We start from the raw sequence: 12076 nt of genomic DNA, 5'->3' as shown, positions 1-12076 counted from the left end.
GCCCTGAGTTCTGGTTATAACTTTGTAAAAGTTCAAAAGTTCCTAGTACTTTCTATCCTTCCCCTGCCCCCCTTCTGGGGCATTGAGGATTGAATCTAGGGCATTAAGTATGGTATGACCAAATCTACCAGTGAGCTCCATCCTCCTTCCCATCCCCAGCCATTCTATTTTTCTTCTTAATCTGACTCAGAGAAAAATAATCTTTTATAGTCACACTTTGCCTTATTTTCATTTTCTTAACCTAAGGGATCTCAGAATGTGATCTATTCCCGCAATCACAAAAAGGGGAAAGTTCCCCAGGTTTCCACCAAGGGTCAAACTAACATCATCTAAATAGTAGGATATTTCTGCTTTATGAACTTAAGAGCATGTACTAGCTTTTCAGAGATCAAAGATGTATTCACAATTAGCTGGGCACAGTGGCTCACGCCTGTAATCTTAGCTACTCAGGAGGCTGAGATCTGAGGATCAAGGTTCAAAGCCAGCCTGGGCACTAACGTCCGTGAGACTCTTACCTCCAATTAACCACCAGATAACTGGAAATGGCTCTGTGGCTCAAAGGGTAGGGCGGTAGCCTTGAGCTGAAGAGCTCAGGGACAGCGGCCAGGCCCAGAGTTCAAGTCCCACAACCAACAACAACAACAAAAAAGTATCCATAATTAATGCAAAATTATTCAACTCTGAAGCTCAGTCAGTGGTAGAATACATGCTTAGTATTTGTGAAACCCTTGATTCAATCCTCACCACACATATCCACACAAAAATGAACATATAAATCTGTAGTGGATTTTGCATTATACTTCAACCAACAGAGTACATGTGAAAACAGGTACAGAGAAACGAACTGCCTTCTCTTAAGCTAGATTCCAGGAGACTTGCAAATAAATGTCACTTTTAACACTAAATTTTGTTGTTTTGGAAAACTCTGATATTTTTCACACACACACACACACACACACACACAAAACCTAATTTAGAGTGAGTTACTTATATTGAATTAATACTTATAACATCTTTAATTTTAATTTACCTGAAATATACCAATAGATAAAATCAACAGAGCAGAGTTTTTGGGGGGTTTTCAATAACCTTCAATAGTATAAAACAGCCTACAGACCAAAATGTTTGAGCTGCTGCTATGATCCTCTGATTTTCAGATTCTCTACTAAAAAAAAAAAAAAAAATCTTCAGTGTAAAGAGAGAATAGTTTGCAGATGAAGGAGAGGCTATGCAACCTTAGAGCTGAGAGTAGCTTTGTGTTGTTACTAGGGCAGAAGGCAGTGTTCAGAGCCAAGAGCTGATGGTGTCTAGTATGTACATACACTGCAGAACAGCCTTCTGGGAAGGCTCTGTTCAAGGTCTTTGGACATGGGCATGTAGAAACACTTAGGGGAAAAGCACTGGCTCCAAAACAGCTTCGTTTCTGCTACTTTAATTTGGAGAAATCAGACTAAAACACTTGCTTTCTCAAGGCTAGAGTTCTACCACTTGAGCCACAGCACCACTTCTGGCTTTTTTAATATATGTGGTACCATGGAATTGAAACTGGGTCTTTGTACAAGCACTCTACCAGTAGGCCAAACTTTCTGCCCTAAAATAATAATAATTATTATTTTTTTGTTAATTTTATGCTAGTATGAAAGGTAAAAACATGTAGGGGATAAAAAACATAATAACTATATAAAAACTTACCTATGTCATTCAGTTTTCCTGCACAGGGACATTCTGATACTGCTGAAATCTCATGATTTTTCTCTTCCTCTGAAGGCACAAATGTCTAAAAAGTTCAAAGCACCATAAAAAATAAGTTAACTGCAATTTATTTTACAAGGAGGCAAGGCAGTTCTCCAGTGAATTAAAACAAATAAGAACTCTAGTGTTTTGAAATGTAAAAAATTTGCTTTTGTACCAAACTGAAAAAAGAGTTTTTCAGCCTTCACCAACAAAACAAAACCAAGAAAAACCAATCTAATATTGTACCCAGGAAAGGTTCCATGGCACAATTCCAATTTAGCATACACACATGACCCTTCCTTGGTCAGTCTTACCACAGCTCATGGCCAGGAGCCTAGGATATTACAGATCCCCTGAAGTGCCCTCTGCCTAAAATGTTTTGTTTTCTGTTAAATCTTCACTCTGCTTACAGATTTCTACTGACATGTAAGTCCACAGCTCCTTTTCATCAAGTTGTAAAGTTGCACTTCCTCTCTACTGAGCCTAACACTACATTAAGAGTTTGTATTCAGTTACCCCTCACATATTGGTGGAGAGTGCCATACAATTAAAGTAGAAAAGGGGCAAAGAAATTAAGTTGTGTAAACACAGGCCATATAAAATGAAGGAAGATTTTATTTTAAATGACAAGAAGCCATGGGAAAGTTTAAGGAGAGCAATGACAGAATCTAATTTCTGTTAAGACAGAGGACAACATGACTGATTGCAGTCCGAAGAAGCGCTGGAGAAGTAGAGACCTAAGGGAGGTTACTGTTGCAGGGGCCAAAGGGAAGGTGGTAGCTGCAGAAGTAGCAACAGATGGATTCATGCTGTGGAACCTTTAAAATTTGGAAATGGGAACAAACTGAAGGTGACCCCTAGTTTCTAGCCAGAGGAAATAAGAGTTTGCTGATGGCACTACTCACTTCTATTACTGAGGTCCTTGGTTTCTTCTTCACAAGCAAGGCGATGACAAAAACAGCACAAGTGTAATGCAAACAGATGCCAGATACTATACATACATACACACATATGTACACACACAGAGTGAAATGACACATAAGCACAAACAGTTCTGCATAACTGAGTTATCAGCCATACCTCAGTTTTCAAGTGGTTTGTCAGTTCAGACACTCCCAGTGCATTTGATGGAGACTCTATATTGCCTAATGAAAACAAAAATGGTTAACACCAATTTAAGAATTGCAAAATACAGCTCATTAAAAACAAACAAACCCACAAAACAACATATAGTTATTCTGGAAAACGAGGAGGCTTACTCATTATGAGAAACCAAAGGAAGGATTGCTGGTTTATCTTTAAGTAGAAATGGATTATTTTGTGTGAAAAGAATCTGAAAAGTAGAGGGTCATTTACTAATTGGGGGAATAAAACTGCTTCTTGCTTACATAGTACGATGGCTTCCTGGATTATCATCTTATCTGAGGAGATCTTTCCATGGTTACACCCAAACTGTATGGAGGTATACACTTAAGGTGATTTATGACTAGGCCTTCTTTATATGCTTCTTGCTGATGCAGCAACATTGAATATAAAGTTTAAAAAGTGAGAGGGTAGACCAAAGGTAATGCAATTTCTCAAGTAGACAGTCCATTTTACTTACCTCTTGCCTGTGTTTTCTATCATGTTCTCCTGTTTGTCCAGTTTCCTTCATTTGCCTCACATATAAGATACCAAAAAAAGCCTTTATTTCCCCACAGGAGGCTGTAGCTCTTTTTCCTCCTAAAAAGCCCTTTAGGATGGGCCATGGCTCAAGTGCTAAAGCACTTGCCTAGAAAATTCCAGTTCAATCCACATATATCACACATGTCATTCAATTTTTACTTTGCAAGAGAAAATGAAAAGGAGAGGGAGAAGTGATAGACTACAGTCATAAAAACGTTCTAAGTATTCAATTTACTCCAGGCTAAATTCAATGGAAAAAGTTATCTTAACTCATAGTATTACATAATGTCCATCTAAGTTCATATAATGAAGACTACATTTATCAATCTCAGCTTCCTAAGGCTAAGGTAGATGATAGCGAAGGTCAGTTTCAATTTAAAAATCCAAGTTGCCACAATTTATACTGTCTAAGTGGAAAACAGGCCAAAGTCCCCTGAGTTTCTATATCCAGCCCATAACCTGTCTTTGCCTTCTTACAGTACAACTAAGTGCTTGTTACATGAGTGTGACTACAAACAGGTATAATACGCTGCTAGAGTCACAGCTGTCTTCCTGTTGCCAATAGTGACACCTTGCATAAAGTATCTGACACTGGATGGTATAATACATGACAGAGATTGTTCCCTTGAAAATTATCAACTGTTCTAAATGACCAGAGTTTTCCAGTTTTTCAAGAGGGAACACAGACATGTCCATCTTTTCTCTCTTTTCCCCCACCCCCTATTCTATGTCAGTACTGAGTACTGAGGCAAGAGGTCTGACCCTGAGTTTTTTGGCTAAAGGCTAGTGCTTTACTGCTCCACAGGGTCACTTCAGACTTTATGTTGGTTAACTGGAAGTTAAGTCTCAGTATTTTCTTGCCTGGGCTAGCTTCAAACCATTTCATTTTCCTAACTATCCTTTCTCTTTACAACCAATTCTAAACCCAAACAAACTTGTTTTACCTGAATGAATACAGTAACAATAAAAATAATAGGGGCTTGGAAGTGGTGCTGTGGCTCCAGGGGTAGGCAGTAGCCTTGAGCTGAAGAGCTCAGGAAGAGCACCCAGGCCCAGAGTTGAAGCCCCAAAATTGACAAAAACAAAACAACAAAATCCCCCTAAATAGGAGCTTGGAGTAAAATTTGGTCTTTTTCCACATTATCAAAATAAACATACAAATAAACAAGGAATATGAAAAGCAAAGAGATTTAGACACTTTTAAGTCATTAATACACTTACATATCTGGCTTATTTCTTCTATTGACACAAGAAATGAGTCTCAAGTTTTAACTGTGACTGTGTGTGTGTGTGTGCACACGTGCGCACCATTCATGGGGCTTGAACTCATGGCTTGTGCACTATCTGGGCTTAGTTAGTTGGTTGTGGGACTTGAACTCTGGGCTTGGGTGCTGTCTCTGAGGTCTTCAGCTCAAGGGTATACTCTACCCCTTGAGCCACATCACTACTATCTGGGCTTCTGTGCTCAAGATTAGTGCTCTACCACTTTCAGTAACGGTGTCATTTCTAAGCTTTTTAGTAGTTAACTGGAAACGAGTCTCAAGGACTGGCTAGCTTTGGACAATGATCCTCAGATCTCAGTCTCTTCAGTAGCTAGGATTCTAAGCGTGAGCCACTAATGACCAGATTAAAATTTTATTTATTTATTTTTTGCCAGTCCTGGGCCTACGCACTGTCCTTGGGCTTTCTCAAGGCTAGAACTCTTCCACTTGAGCCACACCACCACTTCTAGCTTTTTCCCCCTACATATGTGATGCCGAGGAATCGAACCTGGGTCTTTGTGCATGCTGGGCAACTCTCACTAGGCCAAAATTTTAAAATATAATTTTTTTTTTTGGCCAGTCTTGGGCTTGAGGCTCAGGGCCTGAGCACTGTCCTTGGACTTTCTTAAGGTTAGAGCTCTACCACTTGAGCCTCAGCACCACTTCCAGCTTTTTTCTATGCATGTGGTACCAAGGAATTAAACCTGGGTCTTCGTGCATGCTAGGCAAGCTCTCTACCACTAGGCCAGACTCCTGGCCCCTAAATATAATTTTTTAAAAGACAAGTTCAAGCTTCAATTTGGAAGAACTATTTTTCAAGATCATGCAAGAAAAAAATAGTCTATCATTCTGAAACTAGGCCCATCTTTTAGAAAACTGCCCTAAGTGAAATACCATTGTAGAGTGCAGCCATACAATTAGTCTCACCTATGTCACACACATTTTCTCCAACAGAAACAATGACCTCGAGGTTTCCTTCTCTGGGGCGTAACTTCCTTGTGCCAGTATGGTGTTCTGTTTTCTCAGCAGATGCTTCAGCAGTCACGCTGTCATTGTGATCACTCTTTAGAGTTAAGTCCTTTTCAAATTTTGGAGCTGTCAAAGCTGTATGGCAGCCAGCTGGGAGGACAACTGTGTTTGAAGGAGCAAGTTTTGACTCTTGGTGTACACTACCCTTGCTGGTAGTGCTTTCCAAGCTGTCCCCAGCTGCCTGCTGCTCAGGGTATGCTGTTGCAGGGTCTTTGGTGAGTGGTATGTGGTCAGCTTTTTTAGCACCAGTATTTATTGCAGCCAAATGCTGACTACTGAGAGAGAGATCTTCTGCTGAGGTCTGCTCTGGCCCTCTTGGATGGACAGATGAGTCAGCGCTCTTCTCCCTTTCTGCTGAACGTCCAATGGAATTATTGTCTCCTGCCATCTCTGTCTCTGGGCTTTTGGCCTCACTGTGAATGGAACTCTCTTCTGGATTTACAAGGTGCATAGCACTATTGTTTTGTCCTCTTGCTGCAAATCGGTCTTGGCCAGGGCAGTCCTTGCCATGTCTGTCTTTCTCTTTTGCACAAAAAGTACTCGACTGGCTTTGCCCCACAGAGGGTTCATACAGTGACTGCCTTCTGTGCCCCTCTTCAGTGCTCACTGCCAGCACAGGGTCTGTGTCTTTGCCTCCTGTGGGTGGTCGAGGGCACTGACAGTCACTCTCAGTCACGAGGCCAGGTCTGGGTATCTCGCCCTTGTTTACTTTGATGGTGGCTAGGTCATTTCCTTCTGAGGTGTGGGCAGCTGGCTGGTTCTCTTTCTGACTGCCCAGGCCAGTGCCCAATAGCACACACTCTGCTGTGCTAGTGGAGATGATGGCCACATCATTTGAGTCTTCAACTCTCTCACTGGAGGCCTGGGCTTCACCCACAGGGACAACACCCACCATGATGGCTTCGCGTCCTTCAGAGGTGCTTGTGGAAATCATGGCAGTGTCACCTGTCTCCTCGGCTGGTGTCACTGAAGGATGGGCTTCTTTCTGAGGGGCACTGGACACGGCTCCTTCACAGTCCTCCACTGAGCTGGTGGAGATGACAGCACTCCCGTCTGCTGTAAGGGATGGTGTGTTTTCACTTACACCTGAAACTGAAGCCTCATACTCTTCTGCTATGCTGGTGGAAATGAGAGCACACTCGTCCTTTTCTTCCTTGCTGGTGGAGGCAAGAGGGTGTTCAACTTCTGTGGGAGCACTCGGCATAGGCACCTCAAAGTCCTCCATGCTTATCAGGATTGGGCCTGTCACCCTCTCCTCCACGGCTGCAGCTGGCTGTGCACTTTCAGTACATTTGACGTCTACTGCGCTGGAAATGGGCACTTCAAACTCCTCTCCTATGCTCGTGGAAATCATGGCACATTCATCCTTTTCTTCCCTTCTGCTGGCAGTGAGTTGATTCTCATTCCCTGAAGCAGCACTGGGCATTGGGCCCTCGAATTCTTCCATTTTTTCTCTGGCACCTTCCATGTTTTCTTCAGTTCTTAGAGGACTTGAAAGTCCTGTATCTACAATCATGCCTGCCTGAGGGGCATAATCATTTGTGGTGCTAGTAGAAATCATCAAGCCTTTGCCCTGACTCTGATCCCCAGCTGAGCTATCTTGGTTGGAAATATCACTGGCTGTGGCAGCCATGCGGCCATCACACTCTTCGTTTTCTACGGAGGTGATGATACCCTCCTCTTCTTTTTCACTTAGTGATGTGTGGTCAACCTCACACTTGGGGACTGCCCCTGACACAAGAACATCGTAACTGCCCCCTACCAGGCCAGTGGTAATCGTGCCATCTTCACCCTTTTCATTCCCACTCACTAGCCTGTTAGGTGGACCAGCAGCTGCACTAGTCAAGGGGTCTTCTGGAACTGGGGCCAAGTCACTCTTGCCTACAGCTGCACTGGTCACGCTGCTCTCCACGAGCCCTTTGGCACTGGAGCAGATCTCTAGGTCCTTAATTTCCTTCTCTGCACCACTCAAGCTATCAATGTTACTTTCATTGGCACGCATGACAGTCGCTCCGGCTTTAATGTCCACATGCTCTACGGCAGGACCAATCTGACTGTCTTCCCCTTCTGCACTCTCGTAAATTTCTTCTTCTATCCCTGTGCAGGTGGAAGCGTGGCCAATCTCATTTCCTCTCCCAGTGCTAGTCACGACACCTTCGCCTTCATCATCTTCTTCTTTTGCACCTGTACTGGTCACAATGTCCTCGTCATCACAAGGACTGGTGGCTACTGAGGGCACATCAGTGTTATCCTTGGCTACTGTGCTGCCCATCGCACTCTCTCCGTTTTCTTCTGTCTCAGAACACATAGCATAGCCCTCGATGCTGTCTTCCAAGCCAGTGCAACTCGCTGGCCCTTCCCCATCTTCTTCTGTTATACCTGTGCTGGTGACTGCACTTTCACCTTCCATACTGTCATTTCCAGAACCATCTCTATTGGGGGTGGAGCTTGTCCCAGGGGGTGTGTTATTATCTACCTGAACCACATCTGCACCTGTAACCAACTGCTCCTCTTGAGGCTCAGCCCCAGTTACTGGGCAGATAGCAAAGTTACCATTCCTGCCTTCTGCTCCTGTACATGTCACAGTACCCTCTGTTTCTTTTTTGAGATCCATCCGTGACCTATTTCCCTGGAACCCCAGGATGTCTTCACTGTTCACTGATCCTGCTCTGATTTCTGTCCCAGCACTTGTAACTGCTCCATCGCTTTCCACTTCACTGATGAAAACAACAGTCCCTTCCATGACTTCCACGTCTCTACTTGAAGAACCGTCACACTTTTCTTCCGAACCTGCACTGGTTACAGCATCATCTTTTTCCTCCGTCGCAGCACTGTTCACACTGATTTCGGTTTTCACTAAATCAGCAGACACAGGGCCTACTATTCTGTCTTCTGATTCAGCCACAGTACACTCTCTACTCTCTCCCTCCTTGGTGCTTGTGAGAAAAGTTTCGCTTTCTGCAAATCCTTCTGTGACAACACCCCCCCCTTCTTCAGCTGCAGCAAAAACAGTACATTCACTGGCTTCCACTCCAGCCCCTAGGGGATTGTTTCTGGGATGAGTACCTATGATGAAGCCTTCGTCGGCCTCAATACTGGTGCAAGGCAAAGCCATTCCCCTCTTTCCTGTCTTTAATGAAGTGGTGGTGGCATCCCCAGCCTTTACTGGGTCTAAGGAGTTGCCTTTGTTCTTTCCTTCAGTACTAGTAGCAATAGAAGTCTCTTCTGCTGTACCAAATCCAATAGCCACCTCTGGAGTTTTCTCATTCCTTTGCTGAGACACTGAGGGAGCAGTGTTCCCTTCAGCACTAGTGTTTACCTTATTGCGTTCAGTCCTTTTCTGAACATCGGTTGGTTGTGCTTTCATTTCAATCAAATCTTTATGCTTAAGTTCACCTGATTCAGCATCTTTTTCTGTACTTATGTCTGCCAAAGGATTAATAGCAATGCTGTCCTTCTTGTCATTTTCCATGGATGCCTGCTTTAAACTGAGCTCTGTATTTAAGTCAGTTTCGTTCTTGGCCACATCTACAAAGGCAGCTTCTTTGCCAACATTCTCATTTTTCACCATCATATCTGTTGACTTGCAAGCAAGACTAATATTTGCTTTCCCTTGTTCACTATCTAACAAAGGGGCCTTGTGATCTTCTGAAATGTGCTTTTTGCTAGCCATGATTGATTTTCCTGATGTATCTACTGTGGAATCATCACCACTTTCTTTGCTATAACTTATCCTAGACACTTCTGATTTCTTAACAGGCAAGCTTTGGTTAGCAGTATCAGAGGGATCCTTAAGAGAAGCATTGGCTATGCCACCTTCTAAAACAGTTGTGCCCAGAAGAGAAATCAGTTCTGAACCAGGAGATTCTCTCTGAGGCAAAATAGTCACTGAACCTAAGGATGGTGAGGGATTTAAGTCTGTGGAATGTTCAAGGTCAGTGTCTTCTTGACCAGTATTTTCTTCAGTGGGACTAGCTGTGTTTCTCAAATTCTTCTGTACTCTATCACTTTCTGACAGGGCACTAGACAACCTTCTGAGACTTGTCTCTGAGTCGACATTCACTTCATGAGTACCTTGCTGAGTCAACTCTTTCTCCCCAGGACTTGGTCTGGATGTAGCATGGAGAGTATGTGATTTTTTGGTTAAGGTGCTGTTATGGTCAGCACGCTTTTCAGGATTGCTAGAAATTCCCATCCCACGCCCTGATCTACAGGCTGCAGTTGCTATTTTTGAATCTACTGCAGAAGTTCTTAATTCATCTTTGAGAACCGTGATAGTTTTTGGTTTTGGAGTATGGTCAGACCCAAGATCTTGCTGCTGGCAATTATGGCTGCTATCTTGAGTTTTGGGTTCTTCAGGTACATTTTCAACAGCTGCTTCAGAATCAGTTTCCATTGGTTCTTGTTCAGGAATTGATGTGGTTTCACCACTCTTTTTTGGTCTCAGAAGAGAGGAACTACTGGGAGTGCCCATAGTGTTTCCTGATAATTTATCTTCTCTCGTTGTTTCTTGTGATAAGCTTCCTCTTCGATTTTCGCTCAATCTTCTATTTACTTTTTTTTCCATGGCAGAACCATTCCCTTTGGTCTTTTCATGGTTGCTGTCAACTTCTTTACCATCCTTGTCATCTGGTTTATTTTCTTCCTTCTTTTTCACATCTTTATTACTGTGTTTCAAGTTTCTGCTTTTGTGCCCATCTGACAACTTTCTCTCAAGTCTGGAGGAGCCTGAATCTTTATCACCTTTATATTTTTCCTTCGCCAACGGTAACCTGGCTCTGTGACTGGAGTCTTTCTGAGTACTATGTGCCACAAAAGCAGCACTCTCTACCACCTGGTCAACACCAGCTTCTTCGAAAGGCCTGTCTTCAACTTTAGACTTGCGTTGTTTCTCTGAGTCAGTTTCTTCTGTGTTCTTCTCCCTATCTGGTTTTGGAGTGAGTGATTGTTTCGTGACAGTTTCTTGTAATTCTGTTTCCAATACTTTTAATTGTTTACCTTGACTTTTTGATTTAGACTTCAATACAAGTTTTTCATCCAGTAAACTCTTTGTTCTTCGCCTCTCCTTGTGGACAACTTCTTCTGCTTTTGAACTACTTTCTAAATTAGTCGAGTCTGTCTCACACTTATCTTCTGAGTAACTTTCGCTTCTTCTCTGTACTGTGGCACCGTGTTGCTTGGAGCTGGAAGAATCTTTCTGCAGTTTAGAATCACTCGATCTCCTGGATTTGTGCTCTGCCTTAGTTTTTTCAGATGACATGTGCCTCTCTTTTTTATTTTCTTTACGCACATTCTCATCTGTTTTTATAATATATTGAGAGACTGGTTTTCCATCTTTGCCTAATACTGATAATTTCCTTTCATTTCTATGTTTACTTTTTCTTTCAGCTTTGTCATCTGAAGAAAGTTTAGTTTGCTGGTTTTGTTTCTGAATATTTTCCTCTACTTTTAAACTTTTTTCAGAGTGAGGTTCAGTCTCATCACCCATTTTATGGACATTGTCACCTTTATGTTTGTGTTTTGCAGACAGTTTTTCTTCTGATGGGGTTTTTTCTTTTTCAGCCTTCTCTTTAGATTTTACCTCTTTCTTGGGTAGATTTTTCAAGTGTGGGATTTCAGACTCATCCTTCTTTAGATGTTTTTCATTTTTAAGTGAGCTTTTCTGTTTCTGGGTTTCTTCTGTTCCACTTTCTGAACGTTCCCCTTGCCTTTTCCCATCTCTGGGGTCAGTTTCTTCTGGTGCCCCTTCCATTACAACAGGGGTAGATGTCCGTCTTCTATGTTCTCTTTCTACTTTGGAGTCAATTTTGTTCTCGTCAGTTGAATGCAAAGATTCTGAAAGTCTCCGGGTAGGTTTACTGGGTTCGCATTTTGCATGGGCATGTTTCAGCTCCTTTGAAGAGCCCTTTTCCTTTTCACAGTGCTGTACAAAAGCAAAAGTTAAAATATGAGACACATCAAAATCAATCTTTAGATTCTAATTGAATATCTGGAATCAGTTCATATGTTGAGGGCTGCCACTTAGGAAGAGTTCACTTGTTCCTTGGAGGGAAGTTTGTGTAATCTCTTTTACACACAGGGAAACTGAAGCTCAGTAGGACTTTTTGATACTCAGGGTACAAGTAGCTGTGCTATAGTGACCTTACTCTGAGCTTAGTATTTCTCTCACTATACTATAGGCAGATTCACATGTTGAGATTCTTTTGAGATTTCTCCTTAAGTCTATCTATGCAGAAGCTTCCTTCAAATCTAATATGTTCCATAACAAATAATCACTAAATTATTGGGTTTTCCAGGAAATGTTAAGGTATTCTAGCTACCGAATTACAAACATGGATACTTAAGCAAGGATTCAAACCTAGGGAAAGCCAAGTTTGCCCAAGGAA

At 42.4% G+C, this 12076-nt stretch overlaps 1 protein-coding gene across 1 annotated transcript in view; it reads right to left on the bottom strand.

Moving 5' to 3' along the window:
• Nucleotides 1–12076, bottom strand: part of Bod1l1 (biorientation of chromosomes in cell division 1 like 1) — a 48882-nt gene that overhangs the window by 19483 nt on the left and 17323 nt on the right. The window contains exons 10-12 of the mRNA XM_090343820.1: nt 5589–11613; nt 2815–2879; nt 1693–1777 (exon numbers count right to left, since the gene is read on the bottom strand). Of these exons, the coding sequence (XP_090199946.1) occupies nt 1693–1777; nt 2815–2879; nt 5589–11613 (6175 nt within the window). The remainder of the gene's footprint in view (nt 1–1692; nt 1778–2814; nt 2880–5588; nt 11614–12076) is intronic.

Source organism: Megascapheus bottae, chromosome 13 (assembly GCF_031878675.1).
Source record: "Megascapheus bottae isolate mThoBot1 chromosome 13, mThoBot2.hap1, whole genome shotgun sequence".
NCBI classification, from domain to species: Eukaryota; Metazoa; Chordata; class Mammalia; order Rodentia; family Geomyidae; genus Megascapheus; species Megascapheus bottae.
The sequence above is the reverse complement of the archived record's forward strand: the minus strand, read 5'-3'. Positions and strand labels throughout refer to the sequence as shown.